At 36.8% G+C, this 18,835-nt stretch overlaps 1 protein-coding gene across 1 annotated transcript; it reads right to left on the bottom strand.

Moving 5' to 3' along the window:
• Window positions 1-1,896: 1,896 nt before the first annotated feature.
• rtf1 (RTF1 homolog, Paf1/RNA polymerase II complex component) lies at window positions 1,897-18,819 on the bottom strand. Its single transcript, XM_056470262.1, has 18 exons — window positions 18,688-18,819; window positions 15,819-15,929; window positions 11,914-12,064; window positions 11,598-11,802; window positions 11,206-11,323; window positions 11,009-11,120; window positions 10,735-10,876; window positions 8,831-9,008; window positions 8,615-8,697; window positions 8,442-8,529; window positions 8,158-8,265; window positions 7,977-8,054; window positions 7,774-7,895; window positions 6,401-6,458; window positions 6,235-6,312; window positions 6,043-6,147; window positions 5,845-5,962; window positions 1,897-3,014 (listed from the first exon to the last, which is right to left on the bottom strand). Exons 1-18 carry the CDS (start codon window positions 18,769-18,771, stop codon window positions 2,908-2,910), a joined length of 2,046 nt encoding a protein of 681 aa, XP_056326237.1. The 5' UTR covers window positions 18,772-18,819; the 3' UTR covers window positions 1,897-2,907.
• Between the last annotated feature and the right edge of the window lie 16 nt (window positions 18,820-18,835).

Raw genomic sequence — 18,835 nt, 5'->3', positions numbered from 1 at the left:
AATTCCATTACTTAAATCCATCACAGTTCAGATGGTTGCGATATTTAATGCTATCTATCTGATATATATATATATATATATATATATATATATATATATATATATATATATATATATATATATATATATATGCTTAATTTAGAGGCCTTTTGACATTCTCATGTTATGGTTCTACCTAGAATTTTGTGTTAATAGCAAAGTTACAGGAAAATTATGCTAATCTCTAAACAACACCGTATCAACATTGTATCACCCTAAAGCAGGGGTGCCCAAACTTTTTCTAATGAAGGGCCAAAAACCAATCTTGATCGAGGGTGGTGGTGGGCCAAAGGTATTACGTTAAAATTGCAGAGGTAATTTCCAAATGATTAATATTTGTAAAAAATATATATATATTTATAATTATATATATATTTACATTTTAGTATGAGTTCCTTCATTCATTTTCTTTTCGGTTTGGGAAACACCCATACTCTTCCATTTACACACATACAAGTTAGCTTACCCAATTCACCTGTACCGCATGTCTTTGGACTTGTGGGGGAAACCAGAAGCAATCAGAGGAAACCCACACAAACACGGGGAGAACATGCAACTCCACACAGAAATGCCAACTGACCAAGCCAAGGCTCGAACCAGCGACCTTCTTGCTGTGAGGCGATCATGCTACCCATTGTGCCACCATGCTGCCCCTTTACTATGAACTTCCTACAATAAAGCAAACAATCCCAATTCATACCACAATGGAGTTCAATGCATTGTCTTCTATCCGTCAAGTAAAAGTTTTTACATTTTAACTAGGGATGGGGTGATAAATATTATATCGAATCACGATAAAATTTATGCCAATAACAATAATAAGCTGCGCACTTTTTACTCTATATTGATCTAAGTGTGCAACAATGGGAGTCTAAAAGTGTGTTGATATCTTATTTTCTGCCACCGAGATGTAGAGATTCGATAGATATGGAATTTTTAATATGTATCGAATTTGATACATTCGAAATGTCTCAAATTTTCAGCCACCAAAAATTTATAGGCATATTTATAAAATATGTTATGCCATTTAAAGGACCTTCGAATTGTTGTGGCCTCAGTCATTGTGGGGGTACTCTTTTAAATCTGCAAGCAGTAACAACTTATATTGAAATGTACATCTTTATCATTCAGTATGGAAAATAATTATCGAGATTGCATTTTTGCCACATCTCTCAGCCCTATTTGTAAATTTTTTTTACAAAATCTGATTCATTGAATTGAAACATTTAATTTTCGTTTACTTTTTTGTAGCTCAACAATTAAACAAACAAATAAATGGTTATGTAAAATTAGAACTGACGATTTCTGTTGAAGACTTCCGAACCTCTTCTCAGATGGGATGGCGGGCCCTAGTTTGGGCATCTCTGCCCAAAAGAAAGCAAACATTTTAATAGAAAACATGCTTACAATATAGTTTTTGTTATTAATATGAGGTGGAACATTATAAGATTGTCCATTTATTTTTTAAATGTTGAGATATTTTAAATGTCCTAAATATTGAATTGGTAATAAAATACGGGTAAAGGGAATGCTGCAGGAAAATTAAGAAAAAAGAATGTCCTAATAACATGAAGCAAACTGGATATCGTCACATTTAAATCCCTTTTCCCACAACCAAAACAGAACATTCAAAAAATCCTCAAAACACTCAATGACTAATAGACGTTTCTATTGGACAACAGTACAAATGTGAGAATTTTTTATAGAAGTAGTATGTCAAATTATTTTAAAAATTGTGTAAGCTCAAAAGGTACTTTAAAAAACACAAATAGTCCCAAAACTGTAATAAAATGCATATATAATGTTATTACGTACAACTAAAGAGCTTTCAGAATAGTAACCACACAAACACAGCGATTATGAAAAGTTCCTCCTTTACTCAGCCGCACTCACTCAAGATCGCTTATTTACAAGGCATGCCACAACGATACAGAACTGACTAAAAGACTTCATCAATAATTAATGATCAATAACACTTACATCAGCTCTGAGTGAGACAGAGGGATATGGAAGAAAAAGAGCAGTAAAAACAAAAACATACATCGATTCTCATTGTTTTCTTGAACATGGCAGCCACGTTTAGTCAATCATTGTCTTACGTGAAAACAAACGTTTATCTTTAGGGAGTGTGATGTCATTGTCAGACTCCCCCTCTGATTGGTCGAGCCCTCTGCCTCTAGACCAGCAAGCAGAGTTACACACGGGTGTGGGAGAGGAAAAAATGATTTTCGTTTCATTTGAAAACTCAGAGCTTCTTGAAGAGGAACGAGAAAGCGAGGCAGACCCAATCATCAATATTGACAACTAATAACTTTCCAGAAAAAATAACCCAAGATTTGTGTCGTCTTTTTTTTAATAGTGTCCTTTGAGATAGTCATTCACAAGCTTGGATATAAAAGGGTGGTTTCTGTGAGGGTCTGAGAGGGAGGAAAATATGCTGCATACATTGGTATGAAAAGGAGAATCAGAGGTGATGCATTTCTGTTCTCAAGACAGCACACGCTGTAAATAACGCAGAGGACTTTTCAGCTCTCAAAAAAAGGTGAGCCTTTGCAGGAAAAGACCTGAAAGTTCTCATTATTCATGAATATTTCCTCTTACAAACAGGTGAAACGCACACACTCACACAGTCTCTCAGTCTTAAAGGTAAGCACTTACTCTTTCTCTTTATCATACACACTGTCTCTTTCCTTCTCTCTCTCACATACACACGCACACACACACGTTCTCTCACACACACGCAGACGCACACACACACACACGTTCTCTCACACACACGCAGACGCACACACACACACACAGGGGTGGCCACAGCATCACAGCCTCAGCACAGGTATCCACTCATGCAAGGGAGGATAGAAACATCGGTCAGATGAGTCCTCGTCTCTTCTTGTAGTCCTCCAGATTGAGAGATCGGCGTGGCGCTCCGTCTTTAACAGGCAATGCATTTGAACTCACTGCCAGAGATTTTGCTTCTGTAGATGATCAAAGGGGAAAAATGGCAAATTTAACATGATCATATCATAGAATCTCCCTCTAGAAAACAAGGTATCAAAGCATTTTTAAAGAATTAGTTCACCCTAAAATGAAAGTTACGTTGTTATTTACATCACCTTAACAGACATCCCAACCTGCAACAAACTCATTTCATGGGAGATTTTTTTTATTAACTAATTAGAAAGAATTTCACATGAACACATGAATTCTGCATGAATAGAATACAGTTATGCACATGTTTATTGGATGTAGCTGAAACAAAAAGCCTGCTTTCATGTCTTTTCTATCTTTCTTTTCACATAAATACACATACAACAAAAACAAATTCTCCACCATGATGATTTCTTAGGCTGCACTGAACTTAGTTTAGGTCCCCGATAAAATAAAGTCTCCTCACACTGAAATCTGATTGGCTTATTTTTCTGCGTAATGTCTAGTAAAAGCAAGAGCAAGCACACACACACAGTTCCTTGAGCACGTGCGGTCTCATCTCACTCTCACATACACTCCATCATGTGCACGCATTCTGGTATGTGCAATATAAATACTCACGATGCAGACATTGATGTCTCGCGTGCACACTTTTGCTCACTTGGTCGAGATTCTGGGATATTTTATTCAATTCGCGGGCATCAGGGAGCCACAATCAATATACAGGAGACTCCTGGAACTTCCTGGAGACTTGGGATGTCTGCCTTGATGTCATTCCAATCTTCAGAGACCTTTATTCATCTTGTTCATTTATATAAATTAACTCTTCCCTGCTAGTGTTTTTTTACTAAAGTGTCCAACCCCTGCCAGCATTTTTGATGACTTTCACCTAAATTTGATAGCCCTCTGAACATTTCCTGCTAAGAATATACGAGTATATATCAAAACAAAGAAAAAAAAAAGTGCTCATGTTTTATCTTCACTTGAATGCAGGTAGGTTTAATCAAAAATGCCACGTATGTGACAAAAATGCAGAAGAAAATGCATTTTCTAAAAGTAGTAAATTTTTAGGATATATAGTATAGTATATATTACAATAGCATATAATACAAGTGTGTGTGTGTGTGTGCGCGCGCATGCGTGTGTGCACACACCCACACAAAATCTCCTCAAATGGCAGGGAAAGAGTTTTTTAGAGATATTTTAGAGGAAATCTGAAAGCTCCAAGATCCCTTATAGAAATGGAGCTGAGATTTTCAAAGTCCAAAAAAACAACAACAGAAACAGTCTAAACAGTCCATGTGAATTCAGTGGTTCAATAGTAATCATACAAAGCTCCAAGAACACGTGCAGCAAAAAAAAAAATTTAAAAACGTATTTTTTTTTTTACCAACATCTCCTGCATCAGGTTGTCAGGGTGAGCATTTCCTACATGCAGTATGACCACAAGCATCACATTGCTCGTAGTAATCTCCCTGACCTGATGCCAGAGACATCGGCAAACAGTCTTTTTATAGTTTTTTTGCAGCACAAAAGTGTTCTTGGAGCTTCGTATGATTAAATATGAAGTCACATGGAATGATTTGATGTTTTACATTTTTTTCAGACTTTAAACATCTCAGGACTCTGCCTGTCTCTGGAGGATGAAAGAGCTCTCAGATTTAATCGAAAATATCTTAAAAGTGCTGTGTGCAAGTTTGACACCCAGTGGTTGAACTAGATATTGCACTCCTGGATCAAAACAAATTTTCACTCGGCTCCTCCTCTGAAGAAATATTTTTGTCCTAGAGGTTTTGCCCTAACCAACACCTGAAATTTCCATTTTAGAAACGGCATCTATTTCTCACAAGTGAAAACGATCATCTCAGGTACACCTCATGTGCTTTATTCAGTGTTAAATGCTAATAATGCGAGTTTGAATGCCATTTTATGTGACATTTCTTGCCATATACTGAAAGCAGCAGCAGATAGTTCACCTTAGATCTTAAAAATAAAATAAACCGTTTGAAACTTCAGAACTGTGACTCAGTTCAAGCCAACACATATCAGTGATTCAGCATCTACATTTAATAATGTAAAAGAGGTTTAATATGTATTAATTACATTATAAACCATTTCATGAGTGAGTGCATATTCTGTGCTTCTGAATGGCTGTATTTAAATTTTTGTTGTGTTTCGTCTGGTGCAATTGCTTATCACTGTCAATCCTGCATGTAGCGTGTTGTTAGGACATGGGGTTACAATGTAACCTGCTCACCTAGTGTTTACATTCGTAACGTTTATATCATTTGCTAATTAATAACCTCATGTGGAACTCTGAATCTGCGTCTCATTTCAGAGTCTGATAATGTCCATCTGAGGTCACATTTCGGTCAAGGTCGCATGCTTTGAGAGCCTTTCTGACTGAATGAATTAAATACGCAGTTTTCCATCAAGGCAACCAGGGTTGCTGAAATAAAATTGGCTGAACTGGCAGTGGGTGGGTTAAAAGAACCAAAACAAAGACAGCCATTCTGGCACTAACTCACATTTTCAGATAAACAAGATTGATCACTCAGCATGTTTCTTAAATATCTGCAAACATGTTATGGTATTTTTATGCTTTAGAAGAGTCAAAAACTTACAAACAGCACCTTTAAACTGTGTTCAGAAGGTAAACAAAGGTCTCATGGGATTTGAACGACATGAAGGTGAGTAAATAACATAATTTGGATGAAATAATCCTTTAAATGTACATACTTGAGAAATTTGATCAACTCAGTGTGACATCTTAATAACTTTTTGGTCAATAGAAATAATAATACCAACACCAACATTGCTTTGCAGTGCTCTCTTGCTGGATCAGTGATATAATTATTAGACTTGAGATACACTTACCAGCATTAGGAACCTGTAAGTCAATCTTGACATCAAAGTCATGAACTTTGAAAAGGTCCTCTGAGAGGTCGCTGGTCGGCTTTGTAACGTCTTTGTCTTTCTGGCTAGCCTGGCCCAACTGAATACAAGATAAACACAAGTGAATTATGGGATAGTATCTTATATTGATGTGGGCTTGTTTTTGTTTGTATGCGTTACCTGTTTATTGGCCTGCTGGCTGTTGTCTTGGCCTGCGCCTGAGCCTGAACCGTATTTCTGGTTTAGATGAGCTAAAATAGCGGCATGGACCGAGGGATCTCTTGCCTGAGAAAGAAAAGCCAAAATATTTTTTTAAATGACAGAATAAAAGGATGTGCATAAAAACAAACTGCTGACAGAAAGATGCCTCACATTAGACACCATAGTTGGTTTACACTGCCGTCTGGTGAAGGGGTCCATCTGCTGGTTCTTTGAGTTCTGACCCTCCGCCTGAAACCCAACCAAGTTATTTTAGATTTCAGAATGTTTTTTTTTTGGACAGTTAAACTTATAACTAAAAAGCATGCAGAAAACCTACCACCAATGCCTTCTCAGACTCTACAATGTTCCAGCTCCGATTCCTCTGGTTGATATAGCTAAAAAAAATTCAATTAAAAAATTATTATGATGAAAAGAGACACTAATGTTCAAAATTCTGGTGTCGATAAGACATTTATTCGAAAGAAAATTACACTTTGACTCCGTAAACATGCATTTATTTGATCAAAAGTGACATACATACACACTATACTTATTTCTATCCATATCTATATATGAAAAGTTCAGATACAAAACCCTCTAAATCCATCAGACCTCTTTTTTGTAAATGAGCATTTTCTATCAGGCTCCTATAATAAGGTCCAGAAGTTTCATTTAATGGGTAATGATAAGGTTATTAGTTAGTAAATATAATAACTTTTTTTATTCAAAAATGTCACTTTAGACAATTCTTTGGTTTTTAACAAGGTAGATTTTCTTTTGCGTCAAAACCAGCTAAATCCACCTGTGTTTTTTTTTTCAGTCCACCTAATGGGACAATACAGTGTAATTAGTTGAAAAATCACTAGATTAGAAATGCAAGGATGTAAGATAATTAAAATATATACTGGGAAATAGAGTAAAAGTATTTAAAAGTTTTACTATGAATATAAATAAAAGTTTTACTCTGATGTATTGTTAGTAATTGGATGGGAGTTGACCCTATTGTGTAGCTTTACATGGACATAGGAAAATTAGGACCCGTTTAAAATGATTTAATGCATTGGATCACTTCAGTGAATTTAACACTTTTTAAGGCCTAAGCTTTTGTTTTTGAAATGTACAACATTTTAAGACTTTAAGACCCTGCAAATGCATACTAAGTTGAAGTCAGAATTATTAGCCCGCCCTGAATTATTAGCCCCCCTGTTTATTTTTCCCCCAATTTTTGATTAACAGAGAGAAGATTTTTTTCAACCCATTTCTAATCATAATAGTTTTAATAACTCATTTTTAATAACTGATTTATTTTATCTTTGCCATGATGACATTTTCAAGACACTTCTATACAGCTTAAAGTGACATTTAAACTAGTTACGTAGGTTAATTAGGTTAACTAGGCAGGTTAGGGTATTTAGGCAAGTTATTGTATAACGATGGTTTGTTCAGTAGACTATCTAGGGAAAAAAAATAGCTTAAAGGGGCTAATAATTTTGACCATAAAATGGTTTCTAAACTGCTTTTATTCTAGCCAAAATAAAACAAACAAGACTTTCTCCAGAAGAAAAAACATTATCAGACATACTGTGAAAATTTCCTTGCTCTGTTAAACATTATTTGGGAAATATTTAAAAAAGGAAAAAATTCCAAAGGGGGCTAATAATTATGACTCCAACAGTGTATTTAACCCTTATAATAAGAAGAATTTCTGACCTGATGGCAGAGATGTTTTTGGTTCTCTGTCTGTCAAGTGCTTCTGCTCTCTCCTCCAGCTCATTCAACTGATCTTGAAGTGTTTTCACTTTGTCTCCATCCCCGCTCTCCTCAGCCATGGCCTGCACACATAAGGCGATCAGCATGAGAACACAAACATAAAAGGCCATATTTACTTGTGATACATCAGAGACATTACAAACCTTCTCTTTAAGAAGTTGCGTTTTCTTCATGGCGTAGTTTGGTGGCGCCTTTCGGAATCTGTCTTTCTCTTTGACAATCTATTAAAAAAATATATATAAAAAAATATTGTTAATAATTCTCATTGGATAAAAGCTATCATCTATCACAATAACCTGTATTTAGGAAAGGGAATGAACGCACATCCTCAATATCTTTGTCATTGAATTTGTAGTTGACTGCCTCCTTGATGGATTGCTCTTTTTTGTTGATCTCATCCAGAGTAGGAAGCTGCATTCCTGCTATCATCATCTAAGGGGCAGCAACAAGGTTATTATTGGATATGCATATTCCATAAAGCAACAGTGTAAAATTAATACTACAGTTAACCTAACAATTCAACCCCTATTCAAATTTAGTTGCCAAAAGAATACAGTAAATAAACACAAAAGAGAAGAAAATGTTCATAACTACATTACAAAACTTACCGCCTCTTTCCATTTCATGAATTCGCTTTCAGTGAACTCCTGATTGGACACAAACTCAAGTCTGAAGACTCGTGTGTCATTTCCATGTCTGCAAACATGCAAAACATATTACACAAATTGCGAACGACAAAGAGATGAATGTAGATAAAATCAGATCTCTTGAGCATACACACCGGAGCTGAAGGCCTTTGTTTGTCCGTGTGGATCCCAGCTGATAGATTTTAGCTGTCTCCACTACATCAATGATTTCAGCCACCTGTTGAATTGCATTTCAGAACTCGTTCAGGTTTATTTGTGTATTTTGCATGTTATTTATTTGCCATTTATTTTTTATGTTGCTGTTGTTAGTGGTATTGATGTTTCTAATGTGATGCGTGATATTTACTGACCCGATAAACGGGCTTGTTGCTGCTGTTCCCAATGCCAATTCGAACAAAACACCCAGTAACTGTTTTGGCAAAGAATGGCATGTGACACCAGCGCTCCAGCTTATGCCGGGACAACCGGATCCGATTCAGCTCATCTGGTAATGAGACTGGCTGGGACTTGGGTGGAGCCTCCTCTTTCCTGAAATACAGATGGATGGTTGATAAGCAAGCTTACTACAGATGCACAGACATGTTGTTTTTTTTTGTTTGTTTGCTTGATTTATGCTTACGAAATCAATTATGAACTTTGATAATATTTTGTTGAATTAAATTCTGGCAATATTCAAATGTGGTTTCTGAAATATAGATAAAATGTTTTTGTCAGTGTTAATGATTTAAAACTAAGATTTTTAATTTAAGTTTGGGATTGATGGGATTTTTAAAAATTGTCACCAAAGCTGCATTTAAGAAATACTTAAAACTCTGTCACTTTGTGAAATAATGTTTTCTGTTTTGACATTTTAGAACGTGGCTAATACTGGTCATGACAAAACAGAATTTTCAGCATATCATCAATAATTTTAAAATTTGAAGTAATTTTATATGGGCACAAAGAAAATCCTCTGTTAAATGTCAATGTGGGATCTTTGGCCCCACATATTACCCAGTGTGCAAGAAATCTTGGTGTTGTGTTTGATGAAAAGATAAAATTTGACAAACAAATCAGTACTGTCATAAAATCCTGCTTAAAGTCATGCCATTTTTATCCCAGAGAAATTTGATTCATGCCTTCATAATAACACATCTGGATTACTGCAACTCTCTCTATTTTGGTATTTCTCAGTCTTCTCTATCTCGTTTGCAGCTGGTACAAAATGCGGCTGCTAGACTACTCTCTGGCACCCGCAAGCATGAGTCGTAACTCCTATTATAGCTGCACCTAACTGGTTACCCATTAAATACAGAATTGATTTTAAAATGTATTATTTGTTTATAAAGCAGTCAATAATTTTGCACCTCAGTACCTTACAGATTTGCTCTGTCCGTATACACTCTCTCGATCATTGAGATGTTATGATCTTAATTTACTCACTGTGCCCAGAATACACCTTAAAAAATGAGGTGATCGAGCGTTTGCTGTTGCTGGTCCTAAACTCTAGAACAATCTACAAACTCACATTAGAATCTCCCCCTCCATTTCTGTGTTTAAGTCCGTTTTACTGACCTATCCATGTTCTCTCTCTTTTAATACTCATTGATCACTCTTTATATATAAATGAATATAAATATATGAATATAAAGAATATAAATGCTTCTTTTATTTTCTGCTTTCTTCTCTGTCTTTAGTACTATGTTCAACACTTTGGTCAACTTTGGATGTTTTTAAATGTGTTTTATAAATAAATATTGTATTGTATTAATAGAGAAAATAGTTATGCTGCTAATTTAATTTGGAGATTTCATTTTTCAATTTAAGAATTTCCATGTCTGAATATCTCCATATGTCTGAAATTCAAGTACTTTCAAGTACTTAGACGGGAACACTGATATATGCATTTTTTAAATGCTGCATTGAGAAAGGATGCTTTAAATGAACCAAAAGAGACAGTGAAGACATGCATAGTGCTTTAAAATTACTTTTTATTATTAAAATTTATTTTAAAAATATTTGTTTTAAAAAAAAAAAAAAAGCTGTTTTCTATATTGATAATATGCTGAAAATTCTGTTTTGTCACCACAGGTATAAGCCACATTCTAAAATGTCAAAACAGAAAACATATTTCACAGAATTACTGATTTTTCAGTATTACTTAACTGCAGTGCTGGTGACACATTTTTAAAAATCCTACCAATCAAAGTTTTCAGTGGTTCTGTGCATCTTTAAGTATATTATTAACAAAGATAGTGGATGGTCTAATACTCACTCCTCCTCTTCATCAAACGATGAAGACCTTGAGCTTCGGTCACTCTTTACTGAAGACTTGTCATCGTCATCTTCCTCCTCCTCTTCATCATCTGAGTAGACCTCGCTTGTCTTTAGTGGCTGCCTTTTGGCAAGAAGCTCAGCTGAAATGTCAAGGATTATAGATCAGATACTGGCAACACTAGCTGTAAACATTATGTCCAGTTAGCATCAAGTAAATGTGGTTATTTTGCATTTTTAATGATTAATTTTCTTAAAATTATTAAGAAAGCTACCAGTTCTGTTTTTCCTCTTCTCTCGTTCTGCTTTCAGCTCTTCCATAGCCTGTGATTTCTTGTCCAGCTTCTCATCTCTCTTTATCCGTCTCTCTTTGTTATGGGACATCACCTGCATGAACACAGTGAGAAAACACGAGTGTGAGACCCTGTTTGTGTTGCTATAAGAAAGGTGATTTTGGCTGTGGTCCACTTACCACCTGAGTGTCGGGGACCTGAGACTGTTTTCTCTTTTCCTGCTCCTCCTCTTGTTTCTTCTTCTTCTCTTCCTTTTCCTTCTTCTTTGCCGTCTTCAATTTTTGCTTAATTTCAAATCTTTAAAGAGAAATGCATGTTTAAGCACAATTTCTTTGTGCTTTTCTTTGGCCTTCATTATTTCTGCACAGTACAAGTAGTATAAAACTATTACAATTTATTTTTGGTCTCTAATGTCTAACATTAGCTAACATATTGTAAATTTAATATGCTATAACTTTTGTAGATTTGTGTGATTAAGGGTAAATTTACAGTTCCACCTTCTCTTGCATGTATGAAAACAATCAAAAATTTTAAACTTTTATTCAGAAATTAACTTTAAAACTCCTTTTACCTCCTCTTGAGGACTTCTCTCTTCTCTATACGGTTGAACAGCTCCTGTTCTCTCTCCTTTTCCGTCATCTGCTCCAAACGTGCCCGGTCCTCCTCATCTCCCATTAGATCATCTCCATAACCGTCCCGGAAAACCTCATCCTCAGATGAAGAGTCAGAATCCGAGCTGGAGGATGAGCTGTTACTATCAGAGTCTGACACTTCACCTTAAATAAAGTAAATAAGGGAGAAACAAATTGAAGTCACTTCATCTTTTGTTGATTTTTCCAGTTCTATTGCTGTACTCGTTTGGTACAGACTCTAAACCAATGCCTTACCTTCTTCTGGAGCTGAACTCTCTCCCGAACTGTCTCCATTTGAGCTGCCGGATGAAGCCGCTTTGCCCTTTCTTTTCTTGACTGTGTTCTTCTTTTCAGGCCCTTTGCTCGGTTTCCCCTTCTTTTTGGTTTTAGTGCCTCCAACAGTCCACTAACAAATCAACAGAACACATCGATAAGATAAAGTTGTACGTGGATTTGGGGGATGTTCTATAACACCACACACTGCGCTCATACAGTCAGACATACACCACCATTGGATCAGGAATAATTCAGCATCGTAGATATCACTGTATATTTGACTACTGAAATGAGAGCTAAAATTACAACTGTCATTTCAAGAATTCAATAGTAAGTAAATAAATAAAATAGAAGGCATTAGTTACCACTAGTTTAGTAAATAAACTAAATAATTAATTCTAATAAAAATAAATAATTCTTAATAAGAACCCATTTGATCCATTATTGTCCTCAAACTCACTAGCATGCTTAACACAATTATGTGAAAACTATGTGGTCAAAACTACTTCTAAAAATAACAAAAAAATGTGGTTGTCACACTAGAAGATACATATTCTATTATTATGCAGATATTGTGATTAAACTATCAGCAGGCAAACTACTGGGAGAGTAATATGCACTTGGCATACACAGCCAGATTTGCTGTTAGTGGGGATCATCTGAATAAGTGCAAACGCTGCCTCTCCTAGTGCGCACCAAAGAAATTGGACCAAGACCTCTGAAAAGACAGGTCTTGGTAAACCTCCAAACTACAAACTAGACAACGACTTCGAAAGTTATCACTTTTGTTAGATAGTTATCTGTATTAGGATGTCTATTAAGGAAGTATTTTAAAGGGATAAAGGCCCAATCCCAATTCTACCCCTTAGCTCGTCCCATTCCACCGTTTCCACCCATTTCCCAATTCTCTTTAGCTTGAAGGTGTGGGGCTAAAGGCTGATTTATACTTCTGCGTTAAGCATAGTCCTCGCCGTGGCCGTCGGAGACGTTGACGCGTTGGAGCTCTGTGATTGGTCGGCTTGGTAGCGCTGACGAGTGTGGGCGGAGGTGAGAGCTGCGCAAGTCCGATGCAGCGAGTGTTTACAAGTCCTATGAAGGAGCTCTGGATGGAGACTGTTGCTTTGTGTTTACCTGAATAAAGTTGTTGCACGTCCGCCGATCCCAGCCACGAAATGAGCGAGTTTGAGCCACTTGTACATTAAGGAAGTGTTCCGAAAAAAACAAAACAGCAATGAAGAAACTCGACACAGAGGAACATTAACACCTACTGCCAGCTAGCGTTTCACAAGTGTTATTACAGAGCAACAGAAACAGCGCGCAGAAGTATAAATGCATGGCTACGCGCATTGCATGCGCCATGGGTCACGCCGACCACTTGACGCAGAAGTATAAACCAGGCTTAAGGGGAAGGGGTAGATAGCCCTTCGGACTGAGATTTTTCAGGACCACACTCGAAACCAAGAAGTAAGAAAATTTCCCAGAATACACCAGCCACAACAGCAGGATAGCTGCAACCAGAAGTAAGGAGATCTACAAATTTCTATTATTTCTCATTACAAATTTTTACAACAACCAAGCACATGTTTTAATTCATTCATAACAGCGTTTGTGTTTTACCCATATTTAAAAAAAAAAAAAAAAACTGCTAAATTTCCCTATTTATAATCAATAATAACACTTGTACAGCAGTCTCACAACATTCTGTCTCTCGATGACACTCGAATAACCTGTCAGAAACGTCTAGTGGCTTAGAACAAGCTTTTTACAGTGTCTGCTATAACGTTAGTGTTGTTTTTGTGTGTTTTTATGGATGAATATAGGCCACTATGTAAATGCACAGTATAATTATGAACTTATTGCCACATTAGATCGTTATGATAACATAATATACGATAAAATAATTACAGCAGTCGCGATCATCTGATTTCATATGAAGCAAAAGATCGCGATGACATATGATGACGTGTGCAGGTGCTGTAGTGCTGTCCCATTTCTTAGGGGTAAATTTTTAAGCCCTTCACACTCTGTTTTAAGGGTCAAGGGAAAGGGGTATTGGTAGAAAAATAGAATTGGGATTGGGCCTTCTTGCAGATTTTCATTTGTGCTCATATTTGAAAAATCCATGGCACTACTAAAGGTACTGGTATACCTCAGACAAAATTGAAAAAAAAAAAAAGGAACTAAAATGATGTTGTTATCTAGAACAAAATCCAGCCAAAATGAAGTTCTTCATCCATTCATTTTGGCAGTTCGAGACAGCCCACCAAAGTAAGCTTTTTGGGGGAGTTTGTTTTGGTCCTAAAAACCTCTGAACTGCCATTTGCCCATGAGGACAATACAATTGGTAGGTGTGTCCAGGAACTCCACCTTCTTAAAGGTGGATTTATACTTCTGTGTTGAGTGATCGGTGTGACCCGCGGTGCCTGCCTTACACGTTGCCATGCATTTTAACTTCTGTGTGTTGTTTGTGTTGTTCTGCAGTAACACTTCCGAAATGCTAGCTGGCAGTAGGTGTTTATGTTCCTCTGTGTTATGCTTCTTTGCGGGTGTTTCGTTTTTTCTGAACGCTACCTTAATGTACAAGTAGTTAAAACTCACTCATTTCAAGGCGGAACAGGCAGACGTGCAACAATATTAAACACAAAACAACATTTTCCATCTAGAGCTACTGCACGGGACACAACACTTGTAAACACTTGCTCCAACGGGTTCGCGCAACTTTCAGTCCCACACACACTATCCACAACTACCAAGCCGACCAATCACAGAGCTTGCGCTACGCATCGTTGCAACGTGTAGTTAAATTTTTTGAGAGGTGCACATCATCGTCGGCCTCAGCCACGGCGAGAGAAATGCGCCTGCTCGAAGGCTGCGCTGGAGCATACGCGTACACTTGACACAGAAGTATAAATCAGCCCCTAGATGTGCTTCGTATCCACAGACTTCAGAATGAGGCAAGAGAAAAATATCCAGCACAAAAACACAAATATAGCCACATGAATGCACTGGAGGGTGGAGTAGCAGAGCTGGTGCAGATGTATCCACACCTGTACTATCACTCGCAGAAAAGACAGAGGGTTTCATACACCAGTTGAAAAGCATAACTGAATTACACCACATCTGATAAAGTTCTAAACATTGTTACATTCGGCGTCTGTCCATGAGCCGTAGTGGCATTTCTCACAGAGAAGGCTGTTTGTCAGATATTTATAAAACTATTCTTCTCTCTCTCAGACTCAGCCACCATTATTGCAGTACAAAACCCTGCCTCCTGCAGCGAGGGGGTGTCTGAAGCTTCAAAAACAGCATCCCATCACTCAGCCTTTTCAAAACTCTTTTTCCCCTCAAACGCAGTTCAAAAAAGAACTTTATTTGAAGTATACTGAAGCCTTTATTGACTTCTTTGTTTTTTGGGGTTTTCAACTGATAAAAATATCATCACAACTACAAACATAATATTAGTGCATTTAGGCCATCATAGCCCATAGGATGTTTGTTAAGTTCTGCTGTGAAATATATGTCAGTAAAGCAATTTTTTAATCTTTACTTGTAGCTTTAGGTTTGGTCTTAAAAATGGTAGTGTGAAAAATAAGTGAACCAGGACTAAATATTTATCCATGTTTTCGTCCGGACTACAAGAACAGAAAAAACCATGCAACAATTGTTTACAGTAACTGCATATAATAAATGCAATAAAACACTGGTGGTAATTTAGCCTTATCACCTTTGAGCCATTTTAATGTGATAAGACTATATCAGATGAAGAAAGCCTGATTTGACCAATTTAGTGTGACCCACTCCAATCTCCAGCTTTCTGAATACTATTTCTAGACATGAAATTATACTGAATATCCAAAAGACCAGCATATAATAATTATCCATACCTCATCATCGCTGTCTGATGTCTCAGAGTCAGTGGAGGCGGCAGGTTTACTAACAGGCTCTTCCTGTTCATCAGAATCCACACGCTTTCTCTTGGCAAGAGACAGCAGCTCCTGCAAAAACAAACAAACATATATTTTTGATCATTCGTGTGTTTTTCCCAAACACTGGGTGAAATTCCTTACACTTGCACAAACAGGAGGAGCGCCTCACTTTGTTGTTCATTTAAAAACAAAGGAAAACTCATATGCAGTCACAATGAAACCTCTTTCACTAAATTCTGCTTCTGCATAGAGCCTGTGAGTTAAGACTGGAAGAAAATATAAGACTTTACAACTAATATGAAAAACAAATCTATTTTCATATCCCTTAAATAAAGCCAATAGTGTTCTGTGAGTGTTACTGTCAGGTATCTGCTAATGTGCTAATTTTATCCAAGAGTATCAAAACGCACAACACAGAAGGATTTAGTATAGCTAAATGCAAACAAAATCTACTTTTTTACACTACATATTAAATTAAACAGGGTTTAATACACAGACAGATGTCAAAGTAATTTTTTAGGTTATTACATACGATCCAATGTGATTAAGTTCAATTAATGCTTTTAAACTTCTTAGTGTATCATATTGCGCATGATAGGAAGTGCTTGTTTTTCAGTAATCAGATTGCTGTTGGTGTTTGTTGAGTGGTGTGTTTGGCTGCTACATAGCTAGCGCTGTAATTTGTCAACACTGATGGAATGAAAACAAGTGCACAGGATGTTTGAGGAGTGCACTAGGAGGTGCTACCTATAGGGGGCATGTCATGGTTCAAGTTAATATGTTCAGTCCAGAGCAGAGGGGTTTTCAAAACTGGGGTTCGAGACACCAAAAGGAAAAGTTAGGTAGTGGCTGGGGTGTGGGGCCCACTTAAGGAACCGAGGAAACTCCCAAGAAAGCCTTAAGATAACTTATGATGATTTTAACTAAAAAGATAGAAAAACCTAAAAACATATATTCTTTTAAAAGAACTGGGATTAACATGGTATAGAAAAAGCTGAATGCATGAAGACTAATATTAAAAGTTTGATTTCCATCTACACCCTGAAAAAGCTGTTTAAAATAATGAAGCCATTATCCAGTAACAACTGCAAGAGTAAAAAGACCTTTACACTAGTGGGTCTTTGAAAATGTTCATGAAAGTTAATAACCATAACTAGAACACAAACAGAACGTCTAACAGGGTATTTTAAAGATTTTGTATTTTAAATACATTTAACTAAGCAGTATTATGGAAAGTACAAAATAAGAAGTAGGGGTGCACGATATTGGAAAAACTGGCATTTTCAAATTTATTACAGCATATCGTAAAACACGCAACAATCTGTTTAGTTTCAATTTATATCTATGTAAAATTTATTTAGATCATGCTTACACCGCACTAATAATGTGAGTATGTGATTGGGCAAGGACAGAAAAGAAGTAAATAACCTATATTCAAGTATACAGATATCTGTTTTCCATGACTTTTCCTAAACTTTGTGGGGTTTTTTTTTCAAAACTTTACCAGGCCTGGAAAATGCCATGTTAAAATTACATGACTTTTCAGGTTTTCCATGACCGGGTGAACCCTGAACTCGTCTTTGTCAAACTGCAATAACCTTCTTTTATTTTGCTTCTTTGGCAAAATATGTCTGTAAGCACATGTGGTTGCACGTGTTACCATCCTGTGAGTTAACAAACATGTGTTGCATGTTTATACAGCCAAACTTGAATCAGACTGAATACTTATAGAGATATTATTATTAATTTTCCTTCTATAATACATTGTTATGACATTCTTCGGTGAGACCTTATTTTGATGGTCCCTCTTGCACATTTTGTTGACTAAAAGTTGCATTGGAACTACATGCTAATTAATTGTCATTAGAGTATTAGTAGACTGTCTGCTTAATATCTGTTGATATGCTCCTTCAACAGACATTTAACTGACTATAAGAAACTTTGCAAGTACATGTCAACTTACACGAACCCAAACCTTACAGTCTATTTATAATCTAATAAAAATTAGTTAGCATGTAGATGCAATGTAACTTAAATTCAACAAATAAGTTAGAGACCATAAAGTACTAAATAAAGTGATACCCATTCTTCTAATAACTACACTAACTTATTATTTACTTTCCCAGAGATGGGTTGTGGCTGGAAGGGCATCCGCTGCGTAAAACATGTGCTGGATAAGTTGGCGGTTCATTCCGCTGTGGCAACCCTGGATTAATAAAGGGACTAAGCCTCAAAGAAAATGCATGAATGAATGAATTTATTATTTACCTAACTAATTGTCTAAAAGAAATTAAAATTAGTAGTTTCTTAATGGTCTTTAGCAGTTTCATCATAGATCACACTGGGTTAGATATCTCTGGACAAAACAGACAACTTTATTACATGAATATATCTCCATGTTCTTATATCAATGAATCATGTGACCCTCTAACCAATCAGAGAGCAGGTTTCTGGGAAGTGTTTGATGAGCGTCTGTCCGCTCTAGTGTTTCGTCTTATTTCTACAACCGAAATAGAAGTTTAGCCGCGGCGCTGTGACGTCATAAAACAGTAAAGGTTCTAAACGCACGCGGCTCTTTTCTTTACTAAAGCCGAAATGCGCGCGCACTGCAGACCGCAACAAAAAGCACTCCAAGTATCCTAAATTCAGGTGTAATTGCCTCAATAGCAGCACGACGCCACCATACAGGCCCTTGCTAACCAGCTAGCTTTCCCACATCACTTAGCATGGGACTCCAACACACACATACAGTCCTGACACATTTGTGCCCAAGAAATCGGCAAACAGCGAGGTTTTTGGATCACATTCGCGTCAGTGGGGTTCCTACCTGATCCAAATTATCATCGCTCGCACTATCCTCCGAGTCGGAGTCAATCACGACCCGACCTTTCCGTTTCTTTACATTCACCATGGTTAGCTGCCTGGCTCCCCTGTGTGTGTGTTTAAACAGCAGCGCCGCACTCCTCCACACAAAG

The sequence above is a fragment of the Danio aesculapii genome, chromosome 13, assembly GCF_903798145.1.
Source record: "Danio aesculapii chromosome 13, fDanAes4.1, whole genome shotgun sequence".
NCBI classification, from domain to species: domain Eukaryota; kingdom Metazoa; phylum Chordata; class Actinopteri; order Cypriniformes; family Danionidae; genus Danio; species Danio aesculapii.
This window is presented reverse-complemented; position numbering and strand designations above follow the sequence as displayed.